Genomic DNA, 20981 nt, shown 5'->3' on the forward strand with positions numbered 1-20981 from the left:
CCCAAACCAAACCATATTACCACTCACGCACCCTCAAACCATGCCCGCCGTCCTCCCACCGAACTACACCCTCCACCAGGGCTACCCCGCCGTCGAATCCTACCTCCACCTCCGCCACACCAAGAAACACCCGAAATCACCAACCGCCCAACAAGCCGAATCCGCCCTCCGGGGAAGCTGGTACGGCTGCTACATCACCTACACGGCATCAGCTTCACCTTCCACCTCCGAAAAAATTACCACCACCAACCCAGAAACGCAAAAAACCGGCGAAGTGGTCGCCATGGCCCGCCTCATCAGCGACGGAATCTGCACCTTTCAGCTGACGGACCTGCTCATCGCCGCGAACCACAAGTACAAGAAGCTGGGGAACGTGGTCGTGGCGCATCTCCGGTAGAAAGTCCTTCGCGAGTATGTGGTCGGCTTGGGGATTGGCGAAACAGATAAAGAAGGGGAGGAGAAGGAGGCTGCCCTTCGGAGCACGGAGGTCACGAAGCTGGTGCATGCGTGGCCGGAGGAGCACGAGATCTATTATGCGGAGGGATTTGTGGAGGCGTGGCCGTCGTCGAGGGGGATGGTGTTGGATTGGAGGCAGATTCGTGATTTTGATTTCGATGAATGATTTGAGCATGGATGGGGTGGCTGTGGGTGAGCTGGGGTTTCTTGGAGAGCTAATGTGGGTGACGCGGGTCTGAGTCTTTGTGATCGATGACTTTATGGCGATGGGACAGATGACTCCAATTGCTACTTAATCCGATTTGAAAAGATGAAGAGGGCGGAATGTAATGGTCATTGCTGTCAAATTAACATCCTCAGGCATCAAGCGGCAGGCACTAATACTCATCCGACTCATCGCCATCATCCTCCTCCTCCACATCCCCCTCAAACTCCTCCCACTCATCATCATCCAGATCATCGAAATCGTCATACCCGGGAAATCCGGCCTCATCCTCATCATCCGACCCGACCAACATCTGCACATACATCTCCTGCAACAACTCGCGGAACGCCTGCTCATGGCCCTCTGCCAACGCCAGCCGCTCGCGCAGCACCTTCTTGGGCTCCCACTTAGTGGGATCCATGAGCTCCTCCTCGGTCTCGAACAGCGTATCGGCCAGGGTATTGGCAAAGAAGCCCATGAGCAGCGTGCTGACGCCCAACACATACTCCGTCGAGCAGCTCCAACCGGACTCGTCGCGGGCCAGCCGCGTCGCCAACCCGGCCACGTCCTTCGTGCGCAGCAACTCCCCGAAGTCGCTCTCGGGGAGACCCTGGATCGCTCCCTCGGCGCCCTCAGCCGCGTAGCGGATCAGCGCGCGCGTCTCGTCCCAGTCGACCGTGTGGCGGTCGCAGAGCAGCATCAACAGGATCGAGGTCGGGCACTCATTGTGCCGGGTTTCGCCGGCCAGAACACCGTTGAATGCGGCGGCCTCGGCCTCCAACCGGCCGTGGAAGGGCGTCCAGAAGGCCGTGTGCCACGGGTCCGCGGCGGTCGAGGACGGGTGCTTGGCGGCTTCCTCCTGGATCCCCGTGGGCAGGTACTTCCGGTACCGCGTGACGGCCCAGACGCTGTAGAGGTTGTCGAGCTCCTCGCCGAGCTTGACCTTGGTGGCGAGGTCGAAGGAGAGGTTGACGGGGGCGGCGGGGCTGCTGAGACTGCCGCCAGTGGGCTCGAGCGACTGCTCGTACTGCATCATGCGCATCGCGGCGTTGACGTTGCCCGGTTCCTCGAGGAGCGTCTCGCATGCTTGCTGGTAGGTGTGCAGCAGCTCGGCTTGCTCGGCGGACAGCTGCAGGCCCGGGTGGTGCTCTAGGGCCTCGGCGTAGCTGAGGCGCTCTTTTAGGCCCTTCTTGTTGGTCGTGGAGAGCTCCTTGTAGGGCGTCGGAGGGGCGAGGTAGCGAAGCGGGTTCATTTTGTTTTCGACCTTCCGGTGCGCTTGTTCTTTTGTGGTGTGTTGATAATCCCCTACGGAGGCTGTAACTTATGGCGGTAAGAAAAGAATCTGTCGGGTTGCGCGCGCACGGGCCAGGGTCCACTGTTTCAGGTACGGGTACGGGTACGGTACCGGTGGGTCGGGGCTGCAAAGCTTAAGGGCTGGACCGGACATTTGCAAAGCATCACAAGTAACAAATTACAGTAGAACAGTGTATTATGGTTCAAAGAAATGGAAGATACATTCATTCTTGGTACTATGGCAGAAATTAACAACATTCTGGTGCGGCTTGTGTGACTCAGTACATGTACACGGGCATCGCCCAAGTCAGAATACTTCCCAGACCTAGACAATCGCTAAATCACTCTCACCACCTGAAGCGTTCTTCGCGCAGGAGTGCAATGATTGTGTTCAGATGCCTGAGAAATTCTGGGGATTCATCACTGATACTCGGATCAAGGATAAATTGCTTCACTTGCTCTTCTTCCGATCCGAAACGTCCTCGATCAACCGACGCACATGTGCACTTAACCCAGGCCCTTCTTCCCATGGCGGGACCACCGGGATTGTGGGATCGATTCCCAGAATAGTCTTCAGGCTGCTGAGACGCTGCTCTCTCTCCGATGATCTCAAGGAGTCCACCTGCTTGTCGAAATTCTCGTTCTGGTTTTTCTCATATGCGTTGATCAGGAGATGCTCCAACTTGGGCGGCAACCGATCAGCGAGCTGGTATTCATCGTCTCTCGCGGTCCTCACCCCCCTCGCCATGTACAACAGGTACTGAATCTCCAGATCCAAGTGCTTCAAGGCGGAGAAGTCGGCCAAAGAACCGGCTTGGTCCCAAATCCAGACCGGCAGCTTCACTTGCCTATCGATCAAAGCCATCTCATGCGCAATTCGGATTGCTCCCATTTGTCCGCGTTTTTCGAAATCCTCACTTAGGCCAAGAAGAACCCGTTCTACCGTATCTGTATTAAGATCTATGTATGCGGCATCTATATGTAGAAGCTCCAAGGTTGTACGGTGGACCAAAAGCGCTTGGAAGACGATTCGAAATGCGGTCCATGTACCTCTAAGGTCGCCACCGACTAACTCGGCCCCGATGGAGCATCCAAACTCTCGGAGCTGCTTGCAAAGACAGATAATACTTGCCAAGTCCATGCTGTCGACCGTCGAGTGCTCGATCCGGATACGGGTAATATTGGACGAGGCAAAGGAGACCCCGTGCTTACCGACGACATTTGTTCTCAGCCCATCCATGCCAATCGACTCAATCGATGGAAGACGGCGAAAGAGATTTATGAAGTCAAAGACGTCCGTCATAAGAATGGCTTCATCTTCTATCCAGGATGTGTCGCACGTCTCGTCGATCAAGTATACGTCGCGAAGCTTTCTCAGGAGCTTCGGCCCTCGGGCACCCGGGAACGTGTCCCTGTTGTTGACTTGGTGTAGAAGCCAATGCAAAGGGAGCCTTATACGCTTGTGGTTGATGGGGTCTGTTTGCCAGGGCACGACAATCTGGCTGGGAAAGGGCTGGGAGAGGGCCATGGATTCTACTTCCGGTGCCACGGAGATAAGAAGTGCTGTCAGAACCTGCGCGAGAAGGGGCTCGTGGCAACGAAAAAGCCTAGATTAGGTTTGAGGGTAAGCACTGAAATGATTGCAGCTCAAGGGAGGAGGCCGGCTGACCTGGCTGGATGATTGGCTGGATAACTGACTGAATGAAACTCCTCTTTTTCCCTGCGATGGGTGACACCGGAGATCTGCTTAACTATCGTAATCAGGGGTTCAATCCCACGGTCAGGAAATCCTGCTCTGTAGATTGCAGCTCGGATCATTTCCATGTCTTCCTCAGCTGGTGATGACGCATCGAATTCACAGGAGGGTGGGTGCCGGTAGGCCATCGTCACAGGCTCCCAGTACTCAATATGACGCACATAGCGGCCTAGATATGGCTGTTTCAGGATGTCCATCAGGGCCGCGAAGGCGCTCTCAAGATGCTTGGCATTGTTTGTAATGCGGATCTGGCGGAACCTCTCACGGGCCCTCATATCACACGCCTGGTAGAGATGGGAAGACTGTGCAGCCAACGCCGCAATATCGCCGTAGGACTGTACAAAAGAGATAATGTGGAGTATGATCTCGGTCGGGAGATGGGTGAGTTGAGCCATCTTTGGCAGCGTGATCAGCCTAAGCGTGTGTATGTTCTTATTAATGAAAATAGATATCCCCCCTACATAAACGATCGAACGATCGATCAGATCTTGTTGTTTTTGCGTTCTCAGAAGCCCACTTTGCGAGCACAAATTCTCACGGAAACATACTGTCCCAGGCAACCATCTGCGGGACTGTTGATGTCAACACCCTGCAGCACGGGTCGTCTGCCTCGTGAAGAACAGAGTTAACAAGTGATAGGAGATGCAGTAGTGGTCAAACTGCTGTGGTGGTAGCTGGGCATGCACGATCAGAATGTAATGCTTGATATGTAGACAGAAAGAGTGCAAGGTTGTAAGTGTGGTAACAGTGTGAGAGAAAGAAGTCAAAGAAGACAACTCTTTCTGTGCGATATGGATCATAACAGGAGTCCCTCATTACCGAAAAGGGGCAAGCGCCTTCTCCCGTCTCACACTCCCAAAGCTTCGCTCATATTTCCTCTGCCTAGTGACTTCTGCAATCTTCACAAAGGGCAAACCAGAAGCCTGACATGGCAGATCTGTCAGCAAGATAAGAGCCAAGAGTTATGGCAACATGTATCATTGAGCCACCCTTTCAAAGAAGTTGAAAATATGAAGACATAGGGCATCGATCAGTTTCCAACAATTGCTTCTCTCTCGGACGCTGGGTCGCAGAACTACTACATCAGGAAGATGCTTCGCAGATGACATCTCGCAACATCGCTGCTCTACCCATCGATCCGGAAGGGAATCGAAGAATTCCAACAGCCACCATCTAGCCAATCCCCAGTGACATTCCGAACAGGAACATCCTTGCCAAACTCAAGGATAACGCCCCCTCCAGGCGCACTGCCATTGAATGCAGTCCATCCCACAGTGGTATTGATTGTCGAGGCATCTTTGAGGTATGCTAGGAAGAAATCCTGCATCGTCTCCGAGGTTTTGACCTCGAGCTCGGTGATGTTGCCGACATCCAGCATATAGGTGCCGAATATCATGAGGAGATCAGTCCAGTGAAAGGCGCCGAGCCAGGGGACTGGGCTGATGTTACTGAAGTTTCCTGCGGGAAGACAATTGTTAGCCCCAGAGCATTTACCTAGGGTGACGAACGTCTACTTGCCGGCCCAATAATATCGGTAGGTGTCAAGGCCGATGGACGCGCGAAGCTCCGAGTCAGAACGTGCAAGACAGTCGGACAATCCTTCTTCTTCGGCAACGTATGTACTGTTCTGATCCGGAAACTCCCTGGCGGCGTCAGATCGAATCGACGGTCCCGGAGCAACCTTTCCCTGAGAATATCGCTCGGTCTCATTTGAAAAGATGTATCTTTCATCGGCTAGATTGCAGGATTAGCCGACAGTCGAAGGCTGAGGAAGCTAAACTCACGGATATAGTTAGTAAAAGCAATCGAAGGCGTAGCGTTGTAGCGGTTAATGTATTCCTCAATCTGCACCCAGGAAATCTGTCGCATACACTCAAGCTCGGCTTCGTAGTCGTCTCCATAATTACATCCAAGCCCCTTGGCAACAATGTCAAAATCTTGATAAACATCACCGGCCGTTGCCAGGTCCAGGGTGGCCGATGCACCTTGTGAGATCACTCCAAACTTGGCAGCGAGAGGGTCGTCGGGGAACGCAAGAGTATACAGATGCGTCAAGATACCTCCTTGCGATTGACCCCACAGCTAGTTGCCCAATCAGAGATTAGATATAGTAGAGGGTAATTCTGAAAATCGTACCATTATGTTTTCAGCATCTCCTCCAAAAGATTCGATATTCTCATAGGCCCATTCGACTGCAGCTCTGACATCTAGCAGGGTCAAAGAGGTCTCATTCAATGCCCGGGATTTGGGATCTGCAAACAAGGTCAGTCAAGGTCTCGCCTGGTAGTAAAGTCAACCCACTCCCGAAGATATTTGATCGATAATTAATGGTAATCACAATGTGCTCCTGAGATCGCGAGACCCAATGTGCCGGCAGCTGAGAGGGAATATCAATTCCACCCGTGATACCGCCGCCACCTGTTACGAATAACGCCACCGGGAGTTTAGAGGTGCGATTAGCTGAAGCAGGCGTCCAGATAGCCATTGATAAACAATCTTCGGCCGACGACCAGGCAGTGGAGCCTTGATCCAATTTCTCGCCGATGTTGAGCAGCACATTGGGGGGCTCGTAGGTATTCCAGAAACTGGCTGGCGCAGTCACGTACTGAGGACAAGCTGTTCAAGGATGTGAGTGGACGCCGAGGAACAAATCTTATGGGTACCGTAGGGAGTTACCTGGGCCATAAAAGGTAGAATCGATCCGCTTCTTGGACCTTTGCGGCTTTTGCGGAGGCATCCAACGTAGATCCCCAACGGGAGGCTGAAGAAGACAAGATCAATATGCGGTATGAGAATCGTCCGAGAAAAGCTTGAATGTACCTGCGCATATGGAACTCGAAGGAATTGTCGAACATGGGGGTAGGTATCATTGAGCATGCCAATGAAAGTTCCAGTGTGCGTCTCGACAGTCAAGTTCGACCAGTTCGACAAGGTGCGTGGGGCTTCCCATGTCAAATTCGCATAGTAAGGGTCTTCTGCACTGGCTGATACCAGAGTGGCCAAGCTCAGAAGACCAAGACTAGAATACCTCATGACGCTGAGAAAAGACCTATGGCAGGATGATTTATGCAAATGAGACTCCGTAGCATACAACGACAGAAAAAAAGACACGGAAGTAGGGCCCATTTTATAGGCCTACACCATGACATAGCGGCCCTAAGCTCAACTCCATTGTAGACGAATCCTTGTTTTGAACGCAGTATACAAGGGATCTTGCGGGATGGCACCACTTTTTGCCTGCAATGTGGAGTTGCAAAGGGCGGGGAAATCTTGCGGAGACCATCCACCTTGTCCATGAACGGCAATCAAGGCCGGTTTCCGCTGTAGACCCGGACGAAGAGACTTGAAACAGTAAACTTCACGACGAATGGTTGCTTGAAGGCCGGATTACCCCGCGGTGTCATAAAAGCATGGTCCCCTGCTCGGATCATCGCATGATGGGGGGAAAAGATAATATCCGGATCATTGAACAGCCCAAGCTTTTCTTGGGCATGATTGACATACGGGCCGCCGAGGTCGGTTCAAGAAGCCTAAATGGGCTGATCGGAAAAAGGCTCCCTTGCAAAAGCTGGTACACTTCTCTAATACGGTGACCGTTCTGCTAGGGATGATGCGCACTTCTCGTGTCACAAAGGCTTCATGGCTCTAAACAGTCATCTCAACAACATCGGCAACGGTAGCCTAAGCAGCTGGAACAAGAGATAGCCCTTCAACATACAAGGCTCTTGTTAGGTAATGCACATTTGTGATGGACACCGTCCACTAGATGCTGATCGCGCAGCATGATTCAGGTTCCTTTGCCCAACCCAGGCCTTTTCAGGTCAAGTTTGCCCAGCAAAGCTACGCCAGCCGCCAGGGAATCCGACTTGATGGCAAGGACTTTCGATCGTATCTTTGGTGCGCAGAAAAACTGTGGTATGCTATGCCTTGAATCATTTAAATCAGCTTTCTATCTTTATTAAGGCTTCGAGAATGGCTCCCTCTCTGAGGAATCGCATTTGTGACTGGCAAGGCGGTAGATAGGCGACCAAACCTATTTCCTCCAATTACATACAGGCCAGAGAACCTTTTCTCGATACTCCCAACTCACAAACTCATGTCTCGAGAACACCCATGAAGCTCTGGATGTAATCATTACCAGCAGTAGGGAGTATTGTTCATAAAATTGACTACTGCTTTGAAGAAAAAGCATTGTAGTCTCGAAGGATGGTGAACCCAGTGATCCCTGCGTTTATCAAACGACTAGTATAAAATAGGCCATGGAATCTTCGTGCAAACAGTCCAAACATTATGAAGAGCAGCCAACTTAGCATACTGCAAGGCATTGCCCGTTGATCTGAATTGGCAGTTGCTTGGGTGCTTAATGCCTTAGTGCTCATTCCTCCTATGTCGATATTCATTTAGTCATGCATTTAACTGAGTTGTGAAAAACTACGCATTTCCCTTTTCCTGTTTGTACAATCAGAAATGAAGCGCAAAGAGTCCGAGTGTCGCCCCCAATAAACACCTCTAGACAGTTTCAGACTAAATTTCACCTGTTGGGGGGACCTATGATTGTGACAAAAAACGTCTCCACTCTTGCATAACACTGATCGAGATGTCAGTCGCCTAGCTAATTTGTGTTATCATGGACGATGAGAACAGATCTGATCAGGACAGAAGGTAAGGTTGAAGTCCAGCTCAGAGAGATCCATAGTGAAAGATGGTCTTAAGTGAATATGTCAGATGGCCCTGTAGAAGTAACACAGAATAAATCACTGTCACTTCAGCAACTCGGTCACTGAATCAATATCGTTGGCTCCGTACTCAGTAATTGCCTGTGTCTCTCTCCTCCAAAACTTCCTGCCTTGACAACGACACTCTAAAACGTCTCTCAAGATTAGTATCACTCATACGAAGCTGGACTTTGACACGATTGCTCACAACATCCTGGTTGAAGATCTCACGCACACCCTCGAAGGTTGCTTTAACCGAGGGGTGGGAAAAACACGTTACGAAGATCAAAGTACGTATCCTTCATGGCGCGATTGGAGATGCATTCGCTGATCACTCATGTATCTAGACAAGCAAAAGGGCTACTGTCAAGCTTTCCAAAACCCCGTATTTCACTTGCCAAGCGGATAAACCGTGTGACACTTTTCACGAAAACACGCACTTCCGCTCATTCTAGTCAGGCAATTCCGCAATGGAGAACCTGACCGAGAAGTACAGTGCCGATCTCACTGGCTTGAATCCCCGCGAAAGAATTGCAGCCATCCGCAAGATCCAGGACGATATCCTCGCTGGACTGCCACTCAACACCTTCTACGTTGTTCTTCACATCCGTAATGACCCTCCTGGCCAGAACGACTTTCATTGGGGTCTGTATTTCCATGACAGAGTCACCGGTGGAGTCAAGTACCATGTCACCAACCCCAGCAGCGACGGCCGCGGCTGGCTCGCGGACCACGCCAGGACTGCCGGTATAATGAAATCGAACCTTCTTTGTGCCCTGGATCTGATCGCTACTATCCCTAGCGACAAGGTCGCTCAAGTTGATCCGATCATGAGATTCCATGATGAACACTTGAATTCGATGCCTGGGCTCACTTGCCGCGTTTGGGTTCTCACTGTTGTGAAGAAACTCGTTGAGCAGGGCCTTGTGCGCTGCAACGACCTGAAGGGGTTTGAGGCGGAGTGCTTTGCCTTGGGCAATCACTTCATGAAGACTGCTGCAGCAGCTATCCAGCCACGCCCAATCATCAAGTCGCGCGTGTGTCACTGAGATACGGCTAGTGGAACTCTGCCTTGGCAGCAGCACGCAGTCCAGGACCAGGTTCATGATGAAATGGCTTTCGGAAGTAATCTATCTTTTTCTGCTTCATCTTTATGTTTCATTTTCTCTCCAAGTGGCTACCTGATGTAACTACCTTCCGTTACTTGACAAGCACGTAGCACTAGAAATAATGACAAATTTGCTTGGCAATCTCTTGACTCCCAATGATTGTCGGTGTCTCTTTATGCACAGTCAGGTCTTGGAATTGAGTGTCTCTGAGATGTGCATCAGGTGATGAAAAGTAAGACCATGAACGGCCGCTCGTAAGATGCCAACGCAACCTGCCTCAGAAGTAGGCATAGGTGTCCACCGTCAAACTGTTCAAGGCACGATCATAGTCCAGTTCCTCCAGATACTCGGATCCCCCAATCCAAGAAACCGCTCTAAACCACCATGAATCCCTTCCAAATCGCATGGCCGTAGTGTACTCCCAGTACTCCGGATACCAGCCGGCAGACTCCCAGTCTAGCATTCCGGAGAGATGACCGTCGTCACCCACAAGAATATTGTGGGCCATAAAGTCTCCTTGGGTGAAAACCATCCTGTACCTGCGTTGGTCGAGCTTCCTTGCTACTGCCATAGCCTTTTCGAACTCAGCTTGAGACTTGAAAGCATGGCTTGAGGCTGGAGAAAGAAGAAAATTGTGGAGCTGGGTTTGGTTTTCAAATGGTCCCATGATATGGCAGGGAACACGTGAACTTCGTAGGCAAGTTCCGAGCGGCGACGAGACCCAATTTTGGCGGGAGGCGGGAGGCGTCCACATGCGCATGGCATGCACGCACGTCTTCAGCTCCTGCAGCCAGGGCTCTTCCGTTTCCGGGTTATATTCTAGATCGATATAACCACCAAGAGTGATCCCTGGAAGCCGAGTCATCAGGATCGAGACTCTTCGGCAGCAATCTGGAAAAGGATGTTCGCCATAATTCAGAACTTTTGGCACAGGCAATCCACCGGCTCTTGCCATCTGTGTAGCGACCGCTTCCTCGACGCTGCTGCGGTCTGTCCATTTAATCACGAGTCCGAATGGCAGTGGGATGATATTGTAGTCGAAGCGGATTCCGAACCACGAGCAGTACCACCGGGAGAAGTAGCGTAGCGCTCTGTGCACGAGACCCCATGCTAGCCTGATGGGTTTCCAGGAAACACGAGGTACTGGAGGAGTGGTTGGGGAGACAGTGAACGGAGCCCGACAAGGCCACGTATAGTCAGGACGTAATATCGATGGCACGAATGATGTCGCCATGATTGTTCGTTGGTGGAGTGTTGTTGAAGGTAAGTAAGGTAGTTGTTGTTGTCTTTGTAGATCGGGTGGAATCTATGGTGATCCGCCAGGCCCACCTTCCGTTCTGCCGCCGTTGACCGTCTCGGTTTAGCCTCAGCTATACTTCGTCTTGGTCGTTAACTCTCCACGCTCTTTACTCGCTCACTGTGTACTGTATGCCTCGGACTCTGGACTAAAGTTTCCAAGTCACAAAGCTTCAACAGACCCAAGCAAGCTGTGTTCGGCCAATCCTGATGATTATTCACGGCTGGAGGATATGCTCTTCCCTACGTGTCGAGAAATTTCACCATTTGTCTCTGATACGGCCTCGCACATACTTCATTCTATACAAAGGAGTCGCTCTGGTCCTCGAAGATCTCTTTGTCTGAAACTCATATCATGGTACTTAGATCTGCACGTACAAAGACTGATTGTTGGGGAATGAGAGTACTCAAACCCATACCTTTGGATGATCTACCAGCAAGGCTCTTCGAGTCAGCTCCTTCCACCCTATTGAGATGGAACATCGAACTCATGCTTGGAACCTCACAGGCGACTACCATGGATCCCAATCCGCTACCGCTACCGAGCGCACTTTCCTCGACTGCGCTTCCGGGCTACTGCTCGAGGCAGTCACCGACGACTACCTAGTACCTAGTATCATTGTTGCGACCCTAAGAGACGTGCCTGGCAATTTGTCCGCTACAAGTCGGTGCTCTTCACTATTACTTTCATACCCGAGATACCTCTTATTTTTAGCTGTTATGCCAAAGATATCATTACCTAATTCAGCTTTCCTCTTGATCTGCGCGATGTCTGGTCCCTCGAACCATGCTTTTCGGTAAGTAAACCACCCACAAAGTTTCCCACCGACGGAGCTTCAGTTCGATTGACCAGCTTTACAAAGCCCCAGAAGTTCTACAAAGACCTGGATACAACGGATGACTGCCCTCTCACCTCGTGTGCGTATCTCGACTGGAGACCCCTCTTACTACAGCCGCGATCGCCTTAGCAGCCTTCATATAGAACTATTATATATGATAGCCGACTTCCTGCTACCACAAGATGAAGCATCCCTCTCGATATGCAGCCATCATCTATACAATATCTTCGGATGTTTCCCTTTCCCTTGCCGACAGACTGCCTCAAGAAACATATTTCTCCAAAGAATGGCTCGAGACCTTCCCGAGTACGTCTACTGCACTTCTTGCTACTGTCTACACTCAAAGAACACTCTGGGTCCACCGGGACCTCTTAACCAGCCTTCGATCCTTTGGAATAAGCACGGTATACTTGATTACGATCATTCCTGGGCCCTTAGAAGAACCACTGTGGCCTTTTCTGCCGCATATCGTTTCAGGGGCATTCACCTTCACTTGGCGCTGAAGAGGTATCATTGCGGGCCTGCGCATGGGGTGTCTACGAAATGGCTATCCTACATCCAGGTCAATCGGGACCCGGCGACGCCCGGAACAAAATTGTTCTCGGCTGACGTGCAAATACTTCCAAAACTGCACCGCGTGTGCCTTCGCATACAAACCTGGTTCTTGGCCAATCCCAATAACTTGTATTACATGTGGACTATTCCATTTCCACTTTGTGACCATCTGTTCGTCCCTGACTTCGATGACATCAGGTACTGTATGCAGGACAATCGCCAGGCTGGTTGCCTTCCGGACAAGTACCCTCATCCGGAGTTTTACCGCTGTCCTCACTGTAAGATGAAGTTCGAGATACGCCTGGTCTCTTGCGGCAACGACGGTGATGCTTTCGTTATTACCAGGTATTTAAATCTGGGTTCGGGTGGCGTCCACCAGGAATATAAATGGCAACGACATGTGGGCGGTTCTGTTCTCTCGACTTACGACAATTTCACGCTTCAGCCCCAGGGCTGGGGCGAAATGATCTTGGAGCATGAGAGTAGTAATGGACTTTCCTATCAAGATCTGACCCATCGAAACGGTCGTCTTTTATACCAGAGAGCATATGAGCGAGAGATGGATCAACTGTTGGAAGGAGAGTGGGTACTACAGCAAGACGAACGACTACCGCAGGATCTGAGAGCGGCACTACCGATCCGTCGTCGTTAACTACACCGTGTTTCCCAGAATCGGCATTTAGACGGCTGTCTCTGCAATACTTGTTACTTCCTTCTTTCCTTCTTTCATTTTCTTTTCTTTGCTTTTTGCTTGCCTGTTTCGAAAGACCAGCAATGATGCAATGTTCAGATCCGTTTCGTCTTGAGGCTCATTGCCTTCTCCGAGAACAACACATTCTTAGCTTTAACTGCACAGTACACCTTGCACCCACTTCAATTTAGATAGATATTCTGGTGTTGTGAGCCGAGCAGGGGATCCCTAATTAGCTAATGGAAGAACGCAATCAGCATTTACCTGTGCCATCCAGCTTTATTATGCGCAAAATCCTGTTACCTCCGGCAGAATGAAAGCCTCTACGGAGGATTGTTAGCGCGCCCAGAAGCGACTACCACATAAACAACGAGAGCGTCAACTCTGGAGTATACAGCCTATTATGTACTGTACCCATCGTTTTTTCCACAATACTACAAAAAGATCGGCGCGGGCATCGGCGCAAAGGTTCAACCTTTCTGGGGAATTTCGGCGCCCGGAGGTTTTAGCTCACACCGGTTGAACCCCTAACCGTCCGGGGGCGGACTCGGAGGGTTTATGAGCATGGGTTCAACCTTCGGCGGGTTTGGTCTTTTTTATTTACCGGGTTCAACTTACCCGCTCGGGGTTTCCCGACCGAGGGGAAGTTGGCCCCCGGAGACAAGTATTTACATACTACGCCGTGATTTCATTGGTAATTTGCTTAGGGCTATTGTTGGGGCATTGGTGGGAGGGTATTGATTTGCTGATAATTTTGTGAATGGTTGGCGAAGTGTTGAAACCTCTCGGATGATTCATTGCAGTAGAGAAAGTGTTCATGTTTCATGGCTCGTAGCGCGTCATAAATTAGTGTCTATACATAATGGCGAGAGTCTCGGATAACCAGCGGGTGGGCTCACTGGCTCGGTAAACAATGCGAGGTCGCGCTCTGTGGGGGCATCGCGAATGGCGAAAGTGGGCATGCATTCCCACTTAGCACGGACGCGAGGCGATACCCCATGGTCGACCCGATGCACTTCAGTCCCTTTCGACACAGAGAGACCTGCTCTGCTGTGGAGAAGGGCGAGTTGGCCACCAGCCACATTGGCCATAGTAATGTCGAGCTATTACCCAGCTTGCTATGCGGGTGGAGTTGGAACGCGCCTGTGGCTTCGTTGATTTGGCCAAGGATTGTAGTTACGGTCAAACAGATCAGATCCGTCAGGTCCTCAATTCGATCTTCGAAGTCGATTTCGTAGAGCGATGTGGGACTATGTGGGTCTTCATCGGATGAGTCGTCGTCGCTACCGTACGGGTCGTGTCGGGGAGGGTGTGGTGAAGCTTCAGGCGTTGTTGTGTCTTCCAGATCGTCGAGCGCGTCGCAGCATGCTATTACTTGGAGGTAGAAGACGATTTGGGTGGCTTGTACGACGGCGAGGAAGCAGGTCGTCCAGGGGTCGCGAGGAGTTTGTGGCTTCTCGGGAGGACTGTTCTCGAGAGTAGTGTCGAGGTATTGGCGTTTCCAGTGGCCGGGAATCCGTTCGTTCCAGGTGTCGATCTCGTCGAGGATGCAGCGGGCGCGCCACAGAATTGAGCGGAGTGATTTGGCGGGTTTCGAGCTGTGACCCAAGGTTTCTCGGGTTCGTTGGACAGAGTTACAGAACTCGGATATCTTTCCCGTGATGATTCCCGAACGGTAAATGAAGTCCGGCTCGTAGATCATATTGATAGACGAGGGTAGAGAGGCATACTGGTATTGATTGTTGGCTATGGCTTGTATTTGCTGCTGGCCTGTTAACCTTGTGATTTTGGTCGGGCTGGGTGAGTTGACCTACGGTCTGAGTGAAAGCCCAGCCAAAGAGGACTCGGCCATATTTGCTACTCCGAGGTGGCCTCCCTCGCAGCTGCATGAGGGAGTAGATTCCTGGGATGTGAGGGTTTGCGACGTCGCTGTGATCACCGCTTATGTCCTGTATTAGGTTAGCGAAGTCTTTCTCGTGGGAGGACTGACCTGGTTCACTTACAAGAAACATACTCAAGAAAAGTGCCGCTGCGAATACTTCATCCTTCAAATAAGCCCTTTCAATGCTGAGTGCAGTGCTCAGTGAGTTTAAAGCCAGTCCATAGTGCCGTCGAGCATTGGCATGCAGCTCTCCACGTCTGGAGACATTGTGCAAGGAAAGATAGGACACGCTAAGCACGGCATGCTTCAAGCAAGGGTCATCACCTTTCTCACGGAATAAGTCCGGAAGAAATGCAAGGTGACCCTCACAAGGAGACCTTTGGGCGTGAAGGACATACTGATCATAGAAGTACCCGAGGGACTGGGACTCCCAGCAAGGAGCAAGGGTGGGTACCAAAGGACCCAACCCTTCGGAGATTAGGTTGGTGGAGCATACTGATAGCTCCGAACCCTCAGGGTCTAAGTCCCCGGAATCAGCAGGAACCTTCGCATCATCTGTCGAGGTCTTGTGTGTTGAGCCGGGCTTATAGGTTCGAAATGCGAAGGCATCGGGATAGCCTGTGCATTGCCTGTTATGTGTCACGCAACGACGGCAAACCGGTCTCTCCCCATCGCACTACAGAAGAGAATTATTAAGACCACACAGACATCCAACTTCTAAAAGTGACCAACATACCTTGACCTTTCGCTTACGGCATACATAGCAGCCAGTACTCAGTCTCCCAGGAAACACCATGGACGCATGTGCCAGGACAGGCAGTGCGTGGAAGTATAGGACGTTAGGCAAATGTGAATAGATCCGACAAGGTCGAAGGCTCACAGGTGAGAATGATTGCGATTGCAGTAATTGTCAATTCGGTCAGGAAACAGGTGATGGTGAGGTTGAGATGGAAAACTCGGGGGCGAGCCAGACCCGACGGCGGCCATTACCAAGAGGGGTCACAGTCGGCAGACAGTTTCGGGTCCACAGCAAACGCCTGCTACTCCACCCGGTATCGGCTTTCTCCACCGAAACTGGTAGGGGATCTCGCAAGCTACCCCCGAAATCGGACTAGGGTCTTGGCGCGCTCGTCCGCCGTTCATGGAATGGGCCATCCAGGATATGCGCATCCATCAGATATCGGGAAACATGTTGGAGGCGAGCATTGAGGTTCCACGTAATCAGAAGGCCAAGAAGTTAATGCTTTAATCCTCATCATGTGGCGAGGGGAGGAAATAGTGCACTTGTTGTTTAGTAGAATTTATACATCAAATTCTGGTGTCGAAAGTATAAACAAACACTACACCATGCCAGAACATGTAGAGGGCAGAAAGACATTCTTGCTTAGCGAAGTGATTCATGTATCAAGACGTGTCGAAAATGGTTCACCGAAGAATTAAGCCGAGGGAATTGCTTGCTTCATGTTTACTTCATTGGAGTGTCAGGTGACCTTCCATCTTGACATGCTGACCGATGAGGCAAGAGCATAGCAAACCCAACCGGACCTCGTCACCGCATCAAAGTCTGTGATATGCGCCACGTCAACAAGACCAAAGAAGCCTACACAGAATGCTGCTGAATAAGTACAGCTCCTCTTGATCTACAATTTGAAGCGTTCAGAAATCTTACTCAGGACCCCAGGAATTCCCCGGCACCTGCGAGAGCGGCAACTGCGAATTCATGAATACCGGCTCCCTGAATGGCGACCGGCTCTAAACCCCATGACCAGGGAACGATGACATTTGATTTCCAGATGGCCTCATGCACTCATGATGAAGAATCCTTCTAGAACAGGGCGCGGATTCACTGACTTGATGTCACCCCGTCAGCTCACAGCCACGAAACTTGTCCGATTTGGTGAAATGGTCTGCCGATTCATGCCTCTGAATCTACGATTTTCCAGAAAACAGCCGATCTGGGGGATGAGGACCTTTCATATGCACTCCGGATACTTTCATGATCTTGAAACTGGCCCTTGACTTTGCGTCATGCCAAGAGTATTGTTAAAGATTCCGACCAAACAATAGGCGCTGCAATGACCTGGACGGTCCACGGTCCACGGTCGCACTCCGGGCTTCCGCATTAGGAATTCCGGCAAATGTTCCAGTTCAATTCAAGGTTCCAAGTCCGAGATCGCTGATTGGATCTACAACTTCTTGCGCCTTATCAGCAACCGAAGCCGGGTCAATCTTCACAGACTCATTTTTTCATGACTTGATGTGGTTCGTGCACCTTTTAACGCAACATGCAGACAGAGTTAGCAAGTTGTATCAATCACATGCGCTATGTCCTACAAAGAGGCCATATCTCGTCGGCGCCACCCGCAAGCTCGTGGGAAACAGCCAGAGATCTTACTAAGCTTGAGGCAAGAACTGGGACAGCTCAACCGTTCTTGATTGACTATCCAAGATGCGGGACCGGGGAGATCGATGGATCGGAAAGCGGGCGGCGTGCATCATCTCCACTGCTGTTGGTACAGGGTCCGTTTTTGACCCCCGGGTTTTATGACGTCGCACCTCCGCTGGCGAATCCATCTCACATCTACTTCCACTTTAGGTCATCAGCATGAGTGGAATGAAAAAAACTGCTTATAAGACCACATCGGTTCCTCTTCGTGATACAGCACCTCGACTTCGTTCCATCATGATACCGTTCGTCTTCATTTCGTCTGATAAATGGGGCACCCAATGTCATCTATACACTACACGTCTACTGAGGCCTACCATCTACCCTTACAATTCAGTCGGAAGAAGCCTGGTCGACTCTGAAGAATATTCTACACTGACTGTGCACCGTTGCCATGACCTCGAGGAACCAGTCGCCGCGCTCCCCCCTATTTGACTCTGAGAAGTCGGAAAAGAAGGATTCTGGTCTTGGAGACTGCGACTTGAGCCCTGCCCGAAGGCCCACTAACATCCATGATGAGCATGCAGCATCTTCGGATACCGATACTGAAGTGCGAGGCAAATTCCGTGGCGATGGGAAGCGCGAATTGACTGAAGAGGATGCATACGAGAAACTTGGCTTCTGCTTCCCATGGTACAAGAAATGGGGGATTTTGACAGTTATCTTCGTTGTTCAAATGTCCATGAACTTCAACAGCAGTACATATTCCAATGCCGTGGTGCAGTTGTCGGAACATTTCCATATCAGCCAGCAAGCGGCTCGAGTCGGTCAGATGATCTTCCTGGTAACCTACGCCTTTGGCTGCGAGCTATGGGCGCCATGGAGCGAGGAATTCGGTCGATGGCCTATTATGCAACTGAGCCTTCTTCTCGTGAATGTCTGGCAAATTCCCTGTGCCTTGGCACCTAACTTTGGAACCATGGTGGTTGGTCGCGGCCTTGGTGGCATTAGCTCCGCAGGAGGCTCGGTCACCCTGGGTATGACCGCTGACATGTGGGAGCCAGATGACCAGGGCTTTGCTGTCGCATATGTGGTCTTGAGCTCTGTCGGTGGGACGACTATTGGGCCTATATTCGGAGGAATGATGGAGCAGTGGTTGAACTGGCGATGGAATTTCTGGATCCAGCTTATTTTCGGTGGAGTCACCCAAATACTCCATTTCTTTTTCGTCACCGAAACAAGATCTACCATCTTGCTGGATCGAGAGGCGAAGCGTCGGCGCAAATCTGGTGAGGATCCAAATGTCTATGGCCCGAGTGAGCTCAAGCCTTCCCGGTTTGATGTGAAAGAAATCCTTCGCATTTGGCGTCGCCCATTCGAGATGTTCCTGCGCGAGCCTATTGTGCTTTTTCTATCTCTTCTTTCTGGCTTCTCCGATGCGCTAATCTTTACCTGCATTGAATCGTTCTCCTTGGTCTTCAAACAATGGGGCTTTAATCCACTGCATGTTGGATTGTGCTTTGTCGCTATTTTTGTTGGCTATCTGGTTGCATATGCCATTTTTCTGCCCGATATCTACCGCCAGCGCTTGATCCGACGACGAGAGGGTGATGCGGCCCGGGTGGCTGAGCGCCGGCTCTTACTTTTGCTTTTCATCGCACCCCTGGAGACGATCGGACTCTTTGGCTTTGCCTGGACGTCCATGGGCCCGGAGTATACCCACTGGATGGTGCCTCTGGTCTTCGTATTCCTGATTGCCATCGCAAACTATGGTATCTACATGGCTACGATAGACTACATGGTGGCGGCTTATGGCGAGTATTCCGCGTCCGCTACGGGCGGGAATGGGTTCGCACGAGATCTTCTCGCCGGGCTATCCGCGATGTACGCAACCCCGATGTATACCAACATTGGCGGACGCTTTCATCTCCAATGGGCTAGCACTATTCTTGGCTGCTTGGCTGTCTTGGTGACCATTCCGATTTACATCTTTTACTGGAAAGGCCCTGAGATACGTGCGAGGAGCAAGTTCGCACAGACCCTTGCCGCGGACAGGCAAAGACACACCACTAGACGTCGGAGCAGCCAATTCAGTGCGTCGAGGAAAGCTTCTATGGTGTAGAAGCATGTTGAAATCTTCGATTCGAATATACTTTTACCAACTTGTTTATAATATCTTGACGTAAATCTTAATCAATCCCATTTATAGAACTTCGTTCTCGACTTGGAATCACACAAGATACTACAATATAGAAATCTCACTTGAGCATCGTTAGCTGGAGGTTGTCTAGCTGCTGCAGTGTGATTGTTTTTTTAGCTCACTCGTTGGTTGGGAGAATTGAGATAGGTCTGCGGGCGGTGTGGCCTGAGGCATGGGGAGCCTGACTGAGACTAAACACCAAACCCCTGTTCAAATGTCTTGTGCATTCCCCGCTCTTTCTTCACTTCTCAACTTTCGTCTTCTATTCCAGCTCATTCTTGGCGCTGCCTTCTCTTGCTGTAACTCAATGGTCCATCATCTGTTTTTTTTTCTACATGCAACATGCAACTATTTGGGACATACTCGTCGCTGCGGCGCCCCACCACCTCCTAAGCCCTCCACCGCAGGTGGTGGGGCGCCGCAGCGACGATTACTCATGGACAAGGCGAGCGAGTCTTTGATTACATCCCATTGCATGATGTACCGGAATGCAACGCTGCACGCTGCACTTGGTCGATACTACCTACTTGTGATCTGCTTGAGAGACATGCAGTAGCTTAGATGCATGCCCCCCGCCCCCGCACTGACCTTGTATCTGATGGCATGACAAGCGGAGAGCAATGATCTCTTCGTCAGGTACATCGCTTCCTTTGGCGTGACTTCCCCTCGCTATAGGCCTGCCGTAGACTAAGCTTTTCCTTTCACAGAGAACGAATTTTGAACGCATATTGCGACATGTGAAATAAACAACGAGGGCTTGAAAAGAGACTTGGGGCGTGCTTATGACGACGACTGATTGCTTTGACTGTCTCACCTCATCCCCGGGAGGAAGACCTGCATGTCAGACAATATGAGCTCATATGCCGATCATCCGCGGAGCAAGAGTCACACAAGGCTCTGGGCCTAGGCAGTCATCCTGACGAACGGCACGTGTGACTTATTCTTGATCCTCTGCCTTGATGTCACGTCCATGCACCTTGCCGAGTCTTGAATTATCCCAGAGCTTATCGAGCAGTTGATAGTAATGAAGTATTCTCAACCATGGTTTGCAAACTCATGCTGACGATCTCGAAAATTTTTCCGCCGCAATACTTATGTAACGGGTGAATCAGGCGCCTGATGCAGGAACCAGAAAAGAACAATCCCATACGAAAATTGGATCTATTCAATCACAATTAGACCCTTGTGAGACACAATACGAGCGATCCGCGGAATCCGATCAACGGGACGCCTGGAAGTATCGGCGTGTCACTCTAACTGCAAGCATCCATGTACTGTCTTGCAGGATGTCAGCTTCGCTTGGGAAGCGGTGGCCGAGACCCGGCATCATCGCCATTCGCAGTCCCTGCAACAGCCCGACTGCCTTCCGAGTGTGCCATAGGAAATCTATCCTGGTCAACGAGAAGGTACACCTACCGGCAGGGTTTCAGTCAGGCAGCCAATGAAGACAGAAGCTACCTCGAGCATCCTTTAGCTATTGGACACCACATCCTTCAGTTCATCAGATGAGCCCCGGAATATGAGACCTGCATCAATTGCGGCTGTTGTATGTGGGGAGACGCTCATCGTTCTCGGTCCAGGTTTCTGCGCCAACTGCA

At 51.0% G+C, this 20981-nt stretch overlaps 9 protein-coding genes across 9 annotated transcripts; 4 read left to right on the forward strand and 5 right to left on the reverse strand.

Moving 5' to 3' along the window:
• Positions 1 to 40: 40 nt before the first annotated feature.
• Positions 41 to 397, forward strand: BO72DRAFT_499659 (uncharacterized protein; the record flags this gene model as incomplete). The annotated part of the gene is made up of 1 exon (XM_040948855.1): positions 41 to 397. The coding sequence occupies one exon, from the start codon at positions 41 to 43 to the stop codon at positions 395 to 397; it is 357 nt and encodes a 118-aa protein (XP_040797773.1).
• A 335-nt stretch (positions 398 to 732) lies between these two features.
• BO72DRAFT_223839 (uncharacterized protein) lies at positions 733 to 2104 on the reverse strand. The gene has a single exon (XM_040939792.1). It carries the CDS (start codon positions 1911 to 1913, stop codon positions 834 to 836), a length of 1080 nt encoding a protein of 359 aa, XP_040797774.1. The 5' UTR covers positions 1914 to 2104; the 3' UTR covers positions 733 to 833.
• A 92-nt stretch (positions 2105 to 2196) lies between these two features.
• BO72DRAFT_517467 (uncharacterized protein) lies at positions 2197 to 4318 on the reverse strand. Its single transcript, XM_040949625.1, has 2 exons — positions 3653 to 4318; positions 2197 to 3542 (listed from the first exon to the last, which is right to left on the reverse strand). The coding sequence occupies exons 1-2, from the start codon at positions 4103 to 4105 to the stop codon at positions 2406 to 2408; spliced, it is 1590 nt and encodes a 529-aa protein (XP_040797775.1). The 5' UTR covers positions 4106 to 4318; the 3' UTR covers positions 2197 to 2405.
• Positions 4319 to 4704: 386 nt separating this feature from the next.
• Positions 4705 to 6743, reverse strand: BO72DRAFT_479935 (alpha/beta-hydrolase; the record flags this gene model as incomplete). The annotated part of the gene is made up of 7 exons (XM_040947606.1): positions 4705 to 5168; positions 5229 to 5444; positions 5495 to 5792; positions 5847 to 5962; positions 6012 to 6326; positions 6387 to 6471; positions 6531 to 6743. 7 exons carry the CDS (start codon positions 6741 to 6743, stop codon positions 4837 to 4839), a joined length of 1575 nt encoding a protein of 524 aa, XP_040797776.1. The 3' UTR covers positions 4705 to 4836.
• Positions 6744 to 8895: 2152 nt separating this feature from the next.
• On the forward strand, positions 8896 to 9474 carry BO72DRAFT_386281 (uncharacterized protein; the record flags this gene model as incomplete). The annotated part of the gene is made up of 1 exon (XM_040941625.1): positions 8896 to 9474. The coding sequence occupies one exon, from the start codon at positions 8896 to 8898 to the stop codon at positions 9472 to 9474; it is 579 nt and encodes a 192-aa protein (XP_040797777.1).
• A 182-nt stretch (positions 9475 to 9656) lies between these two features.
• BO72DRAFT_451297 (aminoglycoside phosphotransferase family protein) lies at positions 9657 to 10797 on the reverse strand. Its single transcript, XM_040945454.1, has one exon. The coding sequence runs from the start codon at positions 10766 to 10768 to the stop codon at positions 9812 to 9814; it is 957 nt and encodes a 318-aa protein (XP_040797778.1). The 5' UTR covers positions 10769 to 10797; the 3' UTR covers positions 9657 to 9811.
• A 930-nt stretch (positions 10798 to 11727) lies between these two features.
• BO72DRAFT_517480 (uncharacterized protein) lies at positions 11728 to 13102 on the forward strand (the record flags this gene model as incomplete). Its single annotated transcript, XM_040949626.1, has 1 exon — positions 11728 to 13102. One exon carries the CDS (start codon positions 11728 to 11730, stop codon positions 12874 to 12876), a length of 1149 nt encoding a protein of 382 aa, XP_040797779.1. The 3' UTR covers positions 12877 to 13102.
• A 708-nt stretch (positions 13103 to 13810) lies between these two features.
• BO72DRAFT_386309 (Zn(II)2Cys6 transcription factor) lies at positions 13811 to 15593 on the reverse strand (the record flags this gene model as incomplete). Its single annotated transcript, XM_040941626.1, has 4 exons — positions 13811 to 14677; positions 14730 to 14864; positions 14919 to 15473; positions 15534 to 15593. 4 exons carry the CDS (start codon positions 15591 to 15593, stop codon positions 13811 to 13813), a joined length of 1617 nt encoding a protein of 538 aa, XP_040797780.1.
• Positions 15594 to 17521: 1928 nt separating this feature from the next.
• Positions 17522 to 19399, forward strand: BO72DRAFT_223869 (MFS general substrate transporter). The gene has a single exon (XM_040939793.1). It carries the CDS (start codon positions 17638 to 17640, stop codon positions 19303 to 19305), a length of 1668 nt encoding a protein of 555 aa, XP_040797781.1. The 5' UTR covers positions 17522 to 17637; the 3' UTR covers positions 19306 to 19399.
• Positions 19400 to 20981: the final 1582 nt, after the last annotated feature.

This window comes from Aspergillus fijiensis (genome assembly GCF_003184825.1).
Source record: "Aspergillus fijiensis CBS 313.89 unplaced genomic scaffold BO72scaffold_55, whole genome shotgun sequence".
Taxonomy (NCBI): Eukaryota; Fungi; Ascomycota; class Eurotiomycetes; order Eurotiales; family Aspergillaceae; genus Aspergillus; species Aspergillus fijiensis.

Bases quoted from the DNA above. Each gene is read 5' to 3' on its own strand.
- BO72DRAFT_223869 (XM_040939793.1), top strand. From the start codon at position 17,638: ATGACCTCGAGGAACCAGTCGCCGCGCTCCCCCCTATTTGACTCTGAG.
- BO72DRAFT_223839 (XM_040939792.1), bottom strand. From the start codon at position 1,913: ATGAACCCGCTTCGCTACCTCGCCCCTCCGACGCCCTACAAGGAGCTC.
- BO72DRAFT_517467 (XM_040949625.1), bottom strand. From the start codon at position 4,105: ATGGCTCAACTCACCCATCTCCCGACCGAGATCATACTCCACATTATC. The intron at 3,543-3,652 runs GTCAGTTATCCA...CGTTGCCACGAG, and splicing joins AAAAAGAGGAGTTTCATTCA to CCCCTTCTCGCGCAGGTTCT.
- BO72DRAFT_451297 (XM_040945454.1), bottom strand. From the start codon at position 10,768: ATGGCGACATCATTCGTGCCATCGATATTACGTCCTGACTATACGTGG.